The sequence below is a fragment of the Odontomachus brunneus genome, unplaced genomic scaffold, assembly GCF_010583005.1.
Source record: "Odontomachus brunneus isolate Ranch 3 - 2012 unplaced genomic scaffold, Obru_v1 Obru_scaffold_027, whole genome shotgun sequence".
Taxonomy (NCBI): Eukaryota; Metazoa; Arthropoda; class Insecta; order Hymenoptera; family Formicidae; genus Odontomachus; species Odontomachus brunneus.
The window spans coordinates 2,184,655-2,202,008 of NW_022639477.1; the positions used below are offsets into that span (position 1 = coordinate 2,184,655).

The following is a 17,354-nucleotide window of genomic DNA, read 5'->3' on the forward strand; positions in this document are numbered from 1 at the left end:
CCCCCTCTCTCTGTCTCGCCGTTTCCGCGCCTTCCCCTCCCCCCCTGACGCCCCCCTCTCCCTGTCTCTCTTCTTCGTTCGGGTCCGACCCGACACGACCCGACCCCTAGGCGCGACCCGGCCGGACCTTTGCCCTCTCTTCTCGCCTCTACGCCCGCTTTGTCGCCCGCCGTCTTCACGTGCTTACAACACTCTCTTACCGCCCCTATTCGTCGTCTCCGTTACCACTCACTCGCACGCTTCTTCAGCGTCCACATCCGCCTGCCCGCCCCGACGTCCCCTTAAAATTCCGAAATAACCGACTCACGCCGATACCCGGCAAGAAACGGCGCGTAGGGTTTCCACCTTTGCGCGCACGGCCCTTCCTCCACCACTTCTTCTTTCTGTCTCTTTCTCTCTCTCTCTCTCTCTCTCTCTCTCTTTCTCTTTCTCCATCAACTCCTACTTCAGCACCGGCAGACCGCGGCGGTTCACCAGCAGCTCCTCTGCTACGACCATCACACCGTCCTGCTCCTTCCACGTAGACTCGCAGCCGCGAGACACGCGTTGGTTTGTGAAACCGGCTTGAAGGACACCACGACCGGCTTTTCGACACATGCATACGTAGGCAAACACATATATACACGACCAACAACGCGCGCGCGCTCGCCCGCCTGTACACCCTCGGCGGCGACCAACTGCAGCCTGTGTGCAAAAGAAGAGAGATACTCGTTGAAAAGCGCGCGGCTGGAGTGCACACTCCCGGTCGACGTTTAGCTTCGAAGGCTTTCAAGCTTTGCCAGACTACTACCACTACTACTGCTGCTGCTGTTACTACTACTACCACCACTGTTACTACTACTACCACTACTACTACTACTACTACGCTTCCCGAGTGCGCCGCGCGAAGATCGAAGGAGAGACAGAGGAAGTAGAGTGAACGAGGAGTCGATAGATAGAGAGATCGACGACCTTCGCCGTCGCCTTATCACCGAGCCAAGGAGCGGCCGTCATCTCGCCTAAAACCGGCCGGAGCCCGAGCCTAATCGCTGTCGATATAGCTTCACCTCTTCGCTTCTTCTTACCTCGGTGAGAGATATATATATATCTCTCTCTTTCTCCATTCCTGTCCCCCACCCCCTTCTTCCGCGCCTTGTACCAGCAGCTTTCGCCCTCTCGGAGATTATCGAGCGGGTAACGCGTGTGCCATCGCCTCCTTCACACGGCCTACGAGCAAAGAGTCGCAAAATCGCTAACCGTCGACGACGACGCCTATATAAGCCCACCGCCGCACTCCTTCGGCTAACTCGCCGCGACGGAATCGATATCGGGCGAGAGGAGCAGCGACGTCGATAAGCCACGCTTGAAACAGCCGGCGCCGTCGCTGATAAACGCGAGTCTCGCGAGACGGTTCGCCGATATATCACCTCGCGGCAACCACGAGGAGAAGAACGCGTTCGACGCGCGAAACAAGGTCGAGATCGCTGTCGAGTTCCACGCGGAAGATCCACGACGACGCACAGGAAGAGCCGCGGGTCGTCGCTAGACGACGCGTTCATGGGACACTAAGTTCGTCGCAGCGCGCTTAGAGAGATCCTCTTCTTCGCCGTAAGGTACACAGTCTCAAGTAGTTGCACGACTCCGAGGCATACGCGGGATTTCGATTGGGTGTATGAACAGTGAAGAGAGAAAGAGAAAACGAGTCAAGAGAGAGAAAGAGAGATTAAGAGGAGGGGTGAATGAGTGTGCGAGTGTATGCGCATATGAGAACGTGTGTGTGAGAACGAGTGAGGCGTGAAAGAGAGAAAGGACGAGAGAGAGGGGAGACTGACGACAGGTGAGAGAGTGGTGGAACGCAAGGGTTCACTGTTGGGCACCGCGAAATCCCGCGAACGAGTGCCGACGAGCCGTCGCGCGAGGTGGTCGTATTCCATAAATCGAAACGTGTATATATCCTTGGCAAGATCAGTTCGATCGACGCGAGTGAACACGACCGGAGGGAAGGAGACCTCGGCCACGAGGAAAAGAAGGTTTAGGAAGGAAGAGAGAGAGGGAGATTGGAGGGAAGGAAGGAGAGGAGTATCTCGGTATAGTCGGTAGAGTCGGACTACTCTCGTAGAGGCCAGCGACGGGGATACTCGGTCTTCCAGGAGTGGAAGAATGGCAATGGTCAACATGAATAACCTACTGAACGGCAAGGACTCGCGGTGGCTGCAGCTGGAGGTTTGCAGGGAGTTCCAACGCAACAAGTGCACCAGGCCCGACACGGAGTGCAAGTTCGCCCATCCGCCAGCTAACGTCGAGGTGCAGAACGGACGGGTCACCGCCTGCTACGACAGTATCAAGGTAACGAACCGTTACATAATCGAGTTTTCGTAGTCGCGTAACGAGCGCGTTCGCGCGTAGCGAAATGCTGCCGGCGCGCGCGCCCGATAAACTCCGTCTTCGCTTACCTAGCACCTTCGAGAAATTTGCGAAAGAGTTATATCTGCTGTTCTAACGATGTACGAGAACGCATGACAATGGACAGATACCTTCCGTCTGTTTCAAGTGTCACTAACCGTGACTAATAAGTAGAGACTGGACGAGATTACGAAGGAGTCGACAGTTCTGTCAAACGACATGATTCTGTCGGATAAGTGAAGCTGCCATGAACTCTTTGACGTCGCTCTCTTCTTATCTTTCGACATTTCGAGTTTCGCGTTCTTTCGATCAAACAAAGCGCGCGTTAGCTATCACGGGTGCTGCGTTCCACTTGGCGATCGCATCGCCGCGAGCGAGTCATTCTATCTCTGTTGAACATCAGTTGTGAGAAGCAAGGATAGAACAACGCTCACGGCGTAGCGATTGCCAAGTGGGAGCCCACCCCACGTTGTAATGACTATGGCCAATGTAGAACGTCTCGACTGCCAGTCGTCTTATTCGTCGTCTCGTAGAGGAGGAACGCTCCCGATTCCGCGAGACAGGTAAAAGTGCGAGACAGGCGCGCTTTGATCTTTCGCGTGCCATTAAAATACCGTAAGACCAGCAGGCGGGTAGATCGCGTTGCACGGACATCGTACGGACGGCTAAAGCCGCTGTAGATTACTTGCCCCGACGTCAAACGCGCTCTCGCGAAAAAGAGAGAGAGAGAGAGAGAGAGAGAGAGAGAGGATCCTTTGCTATCTCGTTGCGAAATTATTCGCCCGGCCGGGCAGCAGCGAGTCTCTCTCGCTACAATCGGTCCAAATGAGCGAGCACGCGTGCGTGGGATCGCCGATCGATTCTCGGGCCCTGCGCTCTCCGACCGCTGATCTCTCCGATACAAAGCCGATAATTTGTAACGTCACGCGGCGAGATAAGGAACCGGTTGTAATTTACGACGGGTAATAAGTCTCCTATCGCCGCGATCGGGCGCGCACTATCGGCGCTCGGAGGGATGTCGGTTTATGGATTTTAGAATATTCCGTCGCTCCACGCGGGTACGTAAGCGCGCCCTTCTCTCTTTCTCTCTCTCTCTCTCTCTCTCTCTCTCTGCCGAGGCAGGGCGCGATTAAACGAACGAACGAACGCGCGAGCAAGAGGGTGAGACGGCAGAACGAGGCGCGGCCGTCTTCCGAGCGTCTCGCCTTCGCGAGATATTGAACCGGGGAATTGAATTCGCAGTTATTAATAGCGACAATTATTCAACGCGCGGGGAGCGAGAATACCAATCGACATCGACGATAAATCAGACGGGACCGGGAGGGTAGGGGAGGCTGGCGAGCATTATGTAAAAATTGCAGACTCTCGAAACGACGTTCGTGCGCCGTCGCCGCCGTCGCCGACGACGTCGTCGTCGTCGTCGTCGTCGTCGTCGTCGTCGTCGTCAATGGTGCCGTATTGTCTGATTGAACCTATACACGCATGTTCGTGATTAGATAAAACGGGGAGAAACGTGTGCGCGGTTATACGTATGACGCGCGCGCAAAGGCGCGGCAGTGTAATTGCAAATATAGCATACAGCGACGCTTATCGTCGATATATCCTTCCGCGATTGACGCTCCGTCGTTATCTCTTCTCTCTCTTTCGTGATAATCTTAGATTATACGGCTACGTATTGGAGATAGCAACAGATAAGACGTAATATATATATACTTTTTTTTTCATGGTCACGCGATGAACCGCGCTTTTATGTGGAATTTTAGGTCTCGCGACTGCTGAATTATCCACGTATTATCGATTTGGACTACGGACTATCGCGCGCTGTCGAAATTTTGCCTCGACGAAACGTCAATGGCAAAAGCGGCGTTCGATATTTCATGCCGATGGACATTGGCGCGAAAGGTCGAATTAACTCTCGTCCGGCACTCCGGCCCAATCGAGGCGAATTTTTCCCTGAAAAATTATGAAATCGTGTCGGAAGCCACGCATCTAAATGTATCACGTCGCACTTAACGACGTGCTTATCGTTAATCTTTGTTACGTCAGATATTAATAGTCAATTAATACATACAGTTGTGTGCAAGTTACACTGTAATGGAATTTTGCTATTGTTATTTATGACTACGTCATCGTTAGAGCCAACCGGGCACTCGAAATGTTCTTATGCGTTCTCATTAATCATTCGACGCGTTATCTCACCTTCGCTTTGTGCGATTCCGCGTGTCCGATTAAAATCAAATTCTCTCACGCGAGGAAGCTCCGTAATTACATTCTTTAGCTAATTTCCCGTCAAACCGAAGTAGCACTAATATAAGCACCTGACCCGCGCGGGTGACGCTTCTTGCGACCGCGACTGTTAATTTTCGCCTCGCGCGTTTACTGTTGCTCGTCACTTTTTAGAGTCAGTCACATGAACACACAGGCACGCACACGAGGAATACGCGATTAGATAGCAGGTGGCAAAAAGATAACGTCCGCAGGGAGCGGCTTGCCGCCATGTCGCCTGAATATTCTCGAGGTACGTTTACGGTCGATTCGTTTTCGCGTGCGCACGCACGCACACGTACACACACACAGTCACGTGTAACAAACGTACACGGAGAGCAATGCACACACATGTGCTCTGTGCACAATCGTGCACACGAGTTGTGGCGAGGGCAGAGCCGCATTTAATTCTGCAAGCTATTAATGTCGCGGGTAGTGCCTGAAAGGCCGCGTTGTCCGTCGAACGTTGTTCGTTTCTTTGCCTCTCCGTTCCTCGCACGTTCCTTGCTCGATAATGTCCGTCCGTTGCTCGTTACGTTTAATCGCTCCGAATGAATGGAGCGACGTGCGCGTAAGCATGTACACGCCGTAGCGCAAGCTGGCCCAGAAGCGACGAACGACACACGAATGCACGCGTGCGTGCGTTTGCGCTCGAAGTGGAAGTTTGTGGCGAATTCGCGTGTCGCGTGCGAATATCCGAAGAAGAATCAAGTTAGATTCCCGTCGGAGCGAGTTCGTAAATCGAAATTTCCGCTGAGGAAAGTAGTCCTTTTGCAATATCCCCGCGCGATCCTTTAATCTCAGATATAATATTGACAATTGTGACTCGATAACCGGGATCAAGTTGGGATATTCCTCTCCGAGGAATACAGTCTCGGCGATGTGGTCTGGCTTCGCTTTTAATTTTCGACGGCGGACAACCCCGACGGCGGCCGTGGTGGTTGTCTCGTGCAAAGATTGAATTGTGTCCTGTATATCGTGAAAGCAACGCGTGCGAGAGCACATTCTCCCCCCGATCCGAACAACGCGGCGCGAGACGTTGTTAAGAGTTTCCGCGGTATATACAGGAGAAAGCCGGCCGTTCTCGAGAGCGCCGATATTACCCCGAAGAAATATTAGCAATAAACCATTGCATTACGTACACCGGACCCTCTCCTCCCTCCCTCCCTCCTGCCGCCCGACTGTCTGCCGGTGCTGCCGGCAGTCTCCTATGGAGTCCGTCTCGTTTCTCGCGCCGTTTAGGTGCCAGCAACGCGACTCTTCTCGCATTTCGCCGATGAAATAAAGGCTCATTTTTCGACTGGGAAATAAAGGAGAGTGGCTATCGCCGTTTCCCACGTCTTATCGTTCCTCCCTAGACGCGGATAGTATCTCCAGGCAAAAGCTAGATTAATTCCCCGGGGGTAGATTCGGAGAGAAGAGAGAGAGAGAGAGAGAGAGAGAAAGGACGCGCGGGCATAACTTGGCTCGTCTTTCCTCGCGTTTGCATCGATTTGACACACCGCAACACCGCCGCCAGTATATATATTCAATACCGTGCGTACTTAGCTTTTATTCTCTCCCCCTCGCCGCGGGGGCCCGCGCTCTTCCTCGTTATGACGGCGCGCGTCCGATAAGAGGAAATCTATTGTGATGTTAACTGCAAGAATTACGCGTAGAGTAAAAGCGGAGGAAGATTGTAGCGCCACGCAGCGGCACCGTAGCAACTTCGCCAGCTGCGCAAAAAGCTTCCAGAGCCATTAATGACTGCAAAATGCCACTCGCGAGCGGCTCGATATTTCAACGTTCGCGGGACCTCGACTCACCTTGTTGACTATTCTTTTGGTCATCTTCCGGGTTAGTTTAAAAACTTCACCTCTCAGCCTACACGCTCCTTTTCTCTTTCCGTGATGATTTTTTAAATTTCGGCTTGAAATGCAAAGAGGAATTCGATGAGGTAGTCCCCGCGGGCCGATAATAATTGCGCTTACGTAACAGTGGTAGCGGCATAAAATTTGTAAGTTATTACGCTACACTGAAATTATACCGCTCTCGCTCGTCTAGCAAAAAAGAGCCGCAGACGCGGGATATATCGTGCCATCTGTCGATCCGGCGGGAGAACCGGTCTTGTAGAACCAAAAATCGTTAAAAAAGAAACGGGAGGGAACGGGTTTTTATTCCACAATGCTTGCGCACGACGCGCTATCATAGACGTTCAATTTTGGGAGCGACTTCGCGGTGACGTAATTTCGTTCGTTTTAAAACTAAACAGTTTTGAAATGCGACGCGACCTTCTCGCACGGGATTACATTCTGAAATAATACGCTCACGCGTCAGTCATTTCCCCGCCTGTTACGTAAACTAGCTCACGTGTGTTCGTTCCCAGCGCCACGCGGTGCACCGTGTCGCCCGTGAAGCGTGACCTGTGTGAATCGCGCGACTGGACTGACACTTTTCCGTCGATTCGGAATCGACAGTGGCTGTTCGATTGTCGTTGTAAATCCGGAGGAGCTAATAACGTCGATGGGGAGACGCGTGGAGGAGTACGATTACGACGACGTCGAGCGCGATCTAAAGCCAGGTGGAGGCCGCTACGGCTTTCACACATGGATAACCGTAATCATAGACATAAAACATACACTTAAACCAAAAATCCAATTGAGACTTTACTATAGTTTTTTGTATTCTAGAAGAAGATAGAACTGCCGGTAAATTTGATCATATGCAAAGGTAATTAAGATTCGTACATCTGTTTAAAATTTTAGTTATTTAGTCTGAATTCTACTTATACGGTCATGTCAATTTTTTTCTAGCTAGAAGAATTCTAAAACAATATTCTGATTGGCTTTTTAGCTTAAGTTTACGCCTCACGTCTATGGTTACGACAATCCATGCGCAAAAGCCCTTAACCTTTTCGCATTTCAGCCGCAACGATACGATAACGTGATGACGTTACGATTCGTCGTTGCGCAAAATTCGCAATTCCAATTAGGCCGATTGCGCAGTGCGATATTAAGGTAGATCTCTGGTTTAATTGCCGTTTACCCTCCGCCGCCGGTTTCTATCCCCTTGCCCTCATATATGTTGGACGTCTATATCTAAAAGAGGACCCGAGTAGAAAAATTTCCAAGAGCACTGTTCATTAGCCACAAAACTGGCCAGTTTTTACTAGCTAGGATTTATCAGTAATTTTTTAGAGACAGGGGAATACTAGTTAGAAATTGGGCAATAAAAATGGTCAATAAATGCTGGACAAAGTATTTCTGTTTAGTGAAAATTCGAGAAATACTGGTCAATATTTCTTGACCAGTTATTGATTAGAAACTAGACAAGAAAAAATAGTAATTGAAAGTAAAACTACAATCGTCTCGATAATCAATAAATTTGCACGTGATGAAGAAAATATAATATTTTACTACGCTGAGAATAGAACGATGTAAGCTATGTTTGATGGACGATATTTGCACAAAAAAAAGTTTGGTTAGAAACTAGCCAGAAACTGGTCAGTAATTAAAATTTTCCTGGCCAGTTACTGATTAGAAAGAGGTCGCTCTTTCTACTTGAGAATATGACCGGGTTAGATATGACCAAGTTCTCCGGTCCGGTTTTGGCTTCGAGCTTCGTAGAGTATAGCGCGCACGCTTTTGTCTCTCATCCACCCCCGCCGGTGCGGTCTCCAGACTTAGTTCTCCGCGTACCCTCGCACACAGACTCGTAGCTCTTATTCACCCCCCGGCGCGTTATCGATTCCAATTACCTTAAAACTTTCAATTAATTCAGCTGTCGAGCGTTTTACGCGCGGCGGGACCGCGCGACCATCGGCCATTTCTCGGGCGCAGATGTCGCGGGCCACTGCGGAGAGCAGCGATGTTGAAATTTAACATCGGTGCCTTCTAGCGCGCGATATCGAGAGAAGAACACCGTTATCGGTGCACCACCGCATCGCGACCAGAAAAATTTGCCCCACGGTCCTGATCAGATTGATCAGTTATCTGGTTTGTACAAGGTGATGCCATTGAGGAGTCCCATGCAACGCAGCGTGGCAATCAGCATCTTATTAATAAGGATCATTAATATTTAGAAACTTATTAATAATTAGCACCCGACAACGTCACCACATCACACAAGCCAGACACTGATTGGGATCAATCCGATCAGGGACCATGGGATAAATTTCTAGCCGAGATACTTGAATTTGATGAGCGCGTCGCTAACGAACGAGCGGGAGGTACCTCGATACTCCATTAAATTTCACTTCCACGCTAGGGAAGTCACGTATGAACGGCCTCCCCCATTTTATCGGCTCGTCACGGCCGGTCGCCGATCGACGCGCCGTTTCTTTCTGCCCGCTTGCGAGCCGTACGCATTCGCGGCGAACGCGATAACGTTCCGTTCTCACGCTGATAAACCGCGGTCGAGAGAGCGCGGGCGATAATGGCCGGGGACAGTGAGCTCGCATCGACCCGGCTGAATGACGATCTCTTTTCGGAAAATCCGCTGAAAATAAAACGGGTACGATAACTCGCGTAAACAGGTAGCGGGCGCCGCGATAAAATTTCTTTGTTGCGCCGCTTAATAAAGCTAGACCGAAATGTTAATATCGTTGTGGCGTGCGCCATGCTCCGCTGTTCGCCACTGTGTGCGAGTTTAATGTTTGAGCTACCAATATTTGCGCGGTGGAATATTATATCAACATTTTGCGAGACTCTAATTTCGAAAGTGATATAAGTTCACTCTGTTCACGGCACGCGGCCGGTGCGAGATAAATCAAACAGTCGGATGTTGTTTCATTTTCGGAATTAAATTGATTCGCCGATTCCCATAGCAGCGTCGTCGGGGCCCGCGCGTACAAGATCGCTTACGTACGTTATCGGTATTTAAATGCGCAGATCACAGAGGCACTCGGCTCGGTATTTCGCCAAGGCATCCGTGCGATTCCAGTCCGGACGCCGATCGGTCGAAGTTACGTCCGAGACGCGTGCCGATCGCCTCTTCAACGTGGTCGAGTTCTGACGAGTAAAAAATTTATACGTCTTTCGATTGAGAGAGAGAGAAAGACTCTGCGAACGATAACACAGTGAGATGATTCGATGCACAATAAGCGATATCTCGTAATCGACGGGAAATATTGGAAGAATGAACGAAGGAAGTAAAAAGCTATTTCACGACGCTCTTTACCGCAAACGGCGTGCGCGAGTTCTGTCTCGCGGGAGAGAAAGAGAGAGAGAGCTCGCCGTGAAAGCGACAGGCGGCAGTTTCCTGGCTCGGTCAACGTACAGTAACACACATTACATACACACACATACACACATCAGATTCTCGCGGGATTCTCGCCGGGCAACGGCAGCAGCGGCGGCGGCGTCGTATTTCCGTGACGGGGATCAGAAAATCGCGAGCGCGCGCCCACGACGATGGCGGGAAGAGGCGGTTGGCCGACCCGCGTTTCACGCCGGTAGACACGAAAAACATAGTTAACAGCTGCCGTCGCCGGCATCGGCGTCGGCGTCGACGGCATCTCCTTCGTCGTCGACGTCGTCGTCGTCGTCGCCGTCGTCGCCGTGGCGACGGTGGCGGCGGCTACGGCTGCACCTGTCGCGTCTGTTAACGCGCGACTAAAATACGGAACGCGCGATGCGCGCGCGACGACGACAGTGTGTGTGTGTGTGTGCTCGCGCGCGCGCGAGAGCTCGTGAGCGGAATCGTCCCGCCGACGATTACGAGACTTCTTTCTCTCTCTTTCTCTCTTTTACCTTTTCCCACCCATCTACTCAGCCACCCTTTTCCCCGGCCTTCTTCCTGGCGAACCACTCGACAGGATGTACCTGTCCGATAGGATGAGGTGTTCGGCGCGCCTTCCGCCTTCCCGTCCGCAGAATTTTTCAATATTCTCGCCCGCGCCGGAGGAAGATTAAAATGCGGAAAGACGGGCTTCTTGTTCCCTTTTCTTTTCCCTTTTTTCACCGTGGGCTCAGCTTATATAGCTGCTGCTGCGCGGAGCGATGTACAGGCTTGGGGATTGGTGGTACAAGGTAGAGAACGCTCAGAGTTTGCGGTCTCGACGCGCTTCAGCCTTTTCAAACAACGATCTCATGGAGAAAAATCATGAAATATCGTTGATAATTAGGGTCAGTGGATTGCGAATAAGTTCTCGTTTTGTTTCTATATTAAACCGTGCAAATTTCGTCAAATTTGAAGGATCAATGCAGCACCTCAAGGTGTAACGTTTAACAGGTTGTTGCCTTTTGATGCTGCAAAAATAGGTAGACACAATATATGAATAAATAACACACACAAGCTTCCCAGTTTCGTCTCTTTTTTTAGTCGCGTTGGAAATTTTGATAAGACATAAACATACAAAATAAGTGAAGAAGAAGAAATTATAGATATAGTTGTTGATTATGTTAGCTCATCATATATTCTGTTTTGAAGTCAGCTATTCTGGTCATCATTATCGTAGGCAGGCAATCACATGAAAATACGCGTCGATTAGAAACGCAACGTTAATTAATAATTGTCTATTAATCTAGTAATGTTAGTTGAACGTTACGAGCGGTATTTCAATATACACGACTCTGATACGTTCGATTATGCTTCGAAAAAATCTTGAAAGTTTTTATAGCGTTGAATATTCTCTCAACTACATTCAGTGTACGTTTAGTCCCGTGGATGCATTACCATTGATAGGTCGATAATTGCTTTAACAGTTTTTGGTCAGTCGCATCTGCATCTAGGTATGCATTTTTTCATGATTATTGATTAATATAGAACTTAATCAAGTCATGAGAAGTGTTTAGCTAGAAAGAATGTGGCTGCTCGGAAATAGTTAATGACTATCGATGTGTTGAATAAATCGATCTCTCTAGTAGATCGATCTATCGAATGGTAAGGCAGCCAATCATCTAGCTTATACGGGATTGCGGCACGCTGATTGGCTACCGCGACGCCACCTGCCGCGCCGTTCCGTGTGTGACAGAGCGCGCAATCTTTTTGCATCGAGCCGCCGCCATTCACACATCGATCGACATCGCTCCGCGTTTTACCCTTTTGTCGTTCGAAAGAGAGTCTTATGCGGAAATAAGTATCGGGAGTGCCGAAATATATAGGGATGTGTGATCGTCGGGAAGTATCGTAAGTACGTCAGCAGCGAATAATCTCATTTCCCGGCGTATGCCACCGGCGCTTGTCACGACGTGTCGAGTAAGCGTCTTTCGCACTTGTAAGTACCACTGGCTCACTCAAGTGGTACAATCGTGGGATATATTAATCGGAGATTGGGGATTCGGTGATAATTCGAGTAAAAGAGGAAGTTATAACAACGTCAGAGTCATACGCGACGCCGAATCGCGAGCGATAACGTTAGTTTGTTTAGTGCGCGTGCGAGAGAGAGAAAGAGGGGTACTTTACAGAGTGCATCCTTGTCGGACCGTTCGTATGGTGGCGCTTATTGTCGGCGTACGTTACCTCAATTACTCGGCCATCTTGGATTTCGATCTTTTCGCACCGACAACCGCTATTGACACATCGATCGACATCGCTCTGTGTTTTGTGCGTCTTTCTGCTTCTCGAAAGTGAGTCTCGGTGCGGAAGCAAGTATCGGGGAGTGCCGAAATAGCGATGTGCGGTCGTCAGGGTGTGTCGTCAGTACGTATCAGGGAGTAATTTCCCCGTTTCTCAATTTAATGCAGTCGGTACTTGTCGCGCCGATGTCTCTCACATTTGTTATCGCAGACTTACTCAAGTAGCAACAGAATCGGACGATTGTCAGGATTAAAAAGGAATGAGTAATGCGACGTTAGTTGGAAAGACAGATAGCTAATATAATGCTAGAGATACACGCGAATTTTATTACGCTACGTTCTTTTGCCAGTAATGCATACACGCGCTACTCGTAGGCGCGCGACGACGCTTGGTGGGAGTGGCTTATCTCGCTGCTTATCTCACCGATTGTTTTTGTGCGCATTTTTTCGCGCGACCTAGACATTACGTACCGAATCGACGAGCTACGCACGTGCCGCGCGCGGAGCGCGTCATAATATTATATTATTAGCTGATTGAAATATCTCGTAGACTTTTACGCTATTGTGCGTATCGGGCTCTCGTCGGCATCGCGTTTATTAACGCGTTACTCCGATCGAATCGTGTTACGTGAGTGTCAGTGCTATGGTGGAATATCCGGAACAGCTAGGAGCCGGATGCCGGATTGGGGCGCTAGGACGCAGGATGCAGGACGTAGGGGCGTTGGCAGCGATATATCATATATTTCAAGGTGTGTCAAGTCATTTATCGCGTAGCATTTCCGCTATTGGCGGACGTTTGACGAATTTATTGAGGACAGCGAGATACTCCAGTCGAAATTTAGAATCCTTTAACTTTAAAAACCGGTACTCATAATTTTTCATCATTTGATGAATGAGCATAATTTTTTTACAATTCTCCAATTATTCGCCTATATTTTTTACTACTTATTCGGTACAAGAAATATTTATTTGTGAAGCTACTACTAGAGAAAATATTAATATAAATATATAATTTTATTTATGTCATTAGTCAACGATCGTAAGTGTTTCACGCATTTTACATAATATTTTCGTAAAGATCGTAAATAAATTAAGAATAGATAATTAAAAGGAAAATATATAATTTAAAAAGGAGGAAAAATAAGAATTAAGTTGAGATAATTGAATATTAAATAATTTTGGAAAAGTTTCTCTAAGATTTTATATAAACAAAACATTATACACAGAAAAAAAGAATATTCCTGTTTGGAATATATCTTTATTATTGACGTTTTAAAAATAAAATTAATGTTAAAATAAAATTATATGGCGAAGATAAATTAGCTTTCAAGATAAATATAATAAAATTAACATAATTATTTTCTTATAGAATATTACAATATTAATATACTCTTGCTTATATATTATTAGTCAAGATAAATATAGTATAACAATATTGACATTTTTGCTTAATGATTGATTGAGAAAATAATTGTGTTAATTTGACAATATTCATCTTGATTGAAGACTAATAATATATAACCAAGAATATCAATATTGTAATATTCTATGAGAAAACGATTAGATTAATTTGACTAAATTCATTTTGATTGAAAACTAATATATCTTCGCTTAAAACGCCATATAATCTCATTTTAACATTAACCTTATTTTTCAAATATCAACAATAAAAATATTCTCCAAAGAAGAATATCTTTCTTCTGTGTACTAGCATTGCAGGCATTATAGCACAATAGTCTGTATAGTGTTACATCTCGAGATTCTGCATTGATCCTTTTTCAAAGCTTCTATAATATATCTATAGAATTAATGTGGATTGAAAATTTCGACTCGGAGCGACACTCGTGTCCATCTCGTCACTTTGGCGTGCGGCTTGTCTTTCGACAGGCGACACGGAGCACCTTGCATCGCTCGGGTGATTGACTTTTTGCGCGGCACGTGACCGTTGGCATACCTCGAATTCGTCACATACGCGAATCTGAAAGACGACTACAAGAGCTCAATCGCGCGGCTACAGACGTAGGCGCATTAGACGATCAACTTTTAGCCGCTCTAAAAATAAACAGATGCCGTTACATTCATTTGAACATAGCACACACGTAAAATCTTATTGCAGAATATCGAGCGAAAATTAGATATACGATTTGCACTTGGTGGTTCCCGTCCATGGAGACGTCGGGCGCGCTTTTAATAGATTCTCGTAGGTCGAGCTAATTCGCTGTCAGGTTGAGAAGAACAAGTTAAAAGCTTCTCCCTGCTTTTAACAAAAGCATTTGTATCTTCGGGCTTTTAAATATTACCAGAGTAGATAGCTTTGTTGTTTCGCACACGAATGGTACGATAGCGTAAAAAGCGGGACGCGAAGAAAGAAAGAAAGAGAGAGAGAGAGAGAAAGAGAGGTGATGCTAAAACATGGGGCATTATCAAAGGGGGTGACACGGAGGTATAGTAGACACGGGGACCCGTATCGTTAGTTATGGAATCGATTTTAGTCGGCGACAAGCGGTAGACAGTCTGGCGGGCTTACACGCCGACGGATAGACAGACAGACAGACAGACGGACGCAGGTCGCGACAGGTAAGCGGCTGGTGCACAGGTGGACGGTCTGGCAGGTTCTCGCGTATTACTTCTAAACTGCACCGTGCACCATTTCTGCGCCCTTTTCCACGTAACGACGCCGATATAGCTCGCGTTATTATTGATATAACGCTTAGGTAAATATCACCGCGCCGCGGATGACGCGGCTTCTCCGTTGAGCGCGATCCATTATCGAGCGATTATTTCAGCTATTATTCAGCTATTAGGCGTCTGTGGCCCGTTATAGGTCATTATTTGAAACTTGTCCCACGTGAGATACTCAAATATGAATTTAAAGTTGAACTTTTTACTTGAATCACACAATACGATACAATATGTGACATTACATTTGCAATCGGGATTCAGCTGATTTACACCAGACTCTGAATTCAAATCTGTGTATCTCGCCTGTGGCCAATTTCAGTCAACGACTACTGATACAGTTCTGTAATATTGAGTCAAGGGGATTTATAAATAACCGCGACAATCGCAAATACAACAGCTATTTGTTTAGTTGCTGACCCGCTCAAATAATTTTTTCACAGCTGCATTTATGACGTCGAGCTAAAAAAATAGAGCCCTGCGCTCGCGCGGGCAATTTGTTTTTTGTTTTTATTGATGACTCACGTGCAGTTTGGTAAGCTTAGAGCGTTATTTGTGTTGGGCGCGAGTGTTTGAATTGTAAGTATGACGATATTAAACGCGATACCTGTGCGTATGTTACCTCTAAATTGCACGGTACACTATTTCTGTGCTCGTTCCCAGACACTGGCGAGGATATAGCTCGCGTTATTATAGACGGTTATGTAAAGCTTAGGTAAATATCACGGCGTGGTTAATGCAGTCGGGCCGATTAATCGTGCTTATTATAGCGTAATTGATTCACCTACGCTTCCTAATGTTGATAATGTTGATAAGCAAATAGCTGCATATACAAAAGTAACAACCAAGCGTATGGCTAATTTATGTCGAAAAATCATACGCGTAATACCGCGCGAATGGACTATTATTCTTTGACAACATAACAGTGACTTACGTTTCTACCTAACCTAATCGAAGTTTAGAGTCTGCATTTTTGATACGCTCGAGAGGTGCGGGATTTCGGGATGTGTATCGGGTGAAAGGGATGAGAGAACGAGGGGGGTATCAAATCGATCTGCACGGTCGTGCATTGTTGGCCTGAAAATCGATTCGAGTCAGCGACATGCGGCAAGCAGATAGACCGCTGGAGAAGACAGAGACAGACAGACAGATAGATAGGCAGGCAGGCAGGCAGGCAGGCAGGCAGGCAGGCAGGCAGGCAGGCAGGCAGGCAGGCAGGCAGGCAGGCAGGCAGGCAGGCAAGCAGGCAGGGAAGCAGGTAGGCAGGCAGGCAGAAAGGCTGGCCACGACAGACGGAGTCGAGCAGGGCGAACCAGGTTCCCGTGTATTACTTCTAGCCTACAAACTACGCCTCCGCTCCTCCTTCTCGATATTACGTCTCTGATATTCCCGAGAGCTTCCCAGAATATCTTACGCGGAGCCGTCTAAACGTTTGCTATTCCACCCGAGTGGAAATTCATTTAATTGCCCCGGAAGATCAAGAGCTCTCTCTGGCCTATCTCCTACCTGCTCAACCTTTGGCGTCTCTCTCTTTTTTTCTCTCTCCCTCTCTCTGCCGCCTCGTCTGCTGAACCGTCGTTTTAGCGTACGCAATCAAACGAGAGACTACCAATCGTCACGTCTAATCGTTTCTTCTCGCAAAAGATCCGCTGGCACATCGGCGAAATTCGGTCGTATGTATGCCACGGAGCCATTGTGTCTAGACATTAGATTAACCGTTGTACGCGCCGTGCTTTTTGGATAATCGATACGGCGTTCACGTGGCTAGACACAATTCCACTTTGTTTCTCCAAGTTAATGATATTGTCGGGAAGATAAGTCTCTCCAACCGCCTCGCCCGATCGCGATTATAAATTTGCGCGTAACAAGGTCCTCGGGAACGCAATAAAATGGCGGAGGAGATCGCGCGTATCTGGTTTCTAAAGTCGGTGGTTTAGAAAAATTGCGACGTGCAAGGTAACGGGGCCGCGCGGCCTGCGAAACGACTCCGTTCCGCGTTACTCGAATTTCACGATGATCGAGGAATTCAAGTGCTTTGAGCCCGACGTCGATCAATGAGGTATCGGAACGCGGACAAGCGGATAAGCGGCGACAAACGTACGATCGCTCGTTATCGGCTCGCGCCGCCGTATAGTAACCAGATGACTCGATCCGCTCGGATGGATCTAGCAGGTATCGCAGCCGGAGTCTCGAAATCCCTCGCAGGTTCGGTTTGCGGTTGAAACACCGAGTGGCCTCGACTATGTTCTACACATGCACATATAGCCGCGTACGCGCGCGCGCGCGCACGTGTGTATAAGCCGAAAAACCGTACAGGTGTGGCGTTACCTAGGCCGCCGTCTATCGCTTTCACATAATTTACGGCCGGACGGCATTAGCCGCAATGCTTGTCCCTGTAATAGAACGGTCGGAACGGCCGCCAGTGTTTGGCGGGGTGGTCGAAATCGGGCGGGGGCGGCAGGTTAGAGGGAACGAGAAAGAGAGGGGGGGAGAGAGAGAGAGAGAGAGAGAGAGAGGGAGAGAGAGAGAGAG

The 17,354-nt window shown here is 48.3% G+C and overlaps 1 protein-coding gene across 11 annotated transcripts in view; it reads left to right on the forward strand.

The window, feature by feature from the left end:
- Window positions 1-17,354, forward strand: part of LOC116842723 (mRNA decay activator protein ZFP36L3-like) — a 442,334-nt gene that overhangs the window by 24,309 nt on the left and 400,671 nt on the right. For 7 of the 11 annotated variants that reach the window (XM_032812324.1, XM_032812325.1, XM_032812333.1 and 4 more), the window contains exon 1: window positions 7-2,325. The exons of 1 other annotated variant lie outside the window; for it this stretch is intronic. In XM_032812324.1, the coding sequence (XP_032668215.1) occupies window positions 2,140-2,325 (186 nt within the window). In that variant the 5' untranslated portion in view covers window positions 7-2,139. 3 more of the 11 variants (XM_032812321.1, XM_032812320.1, XM_032812327.1) reach the window with 3 other exon arrangements.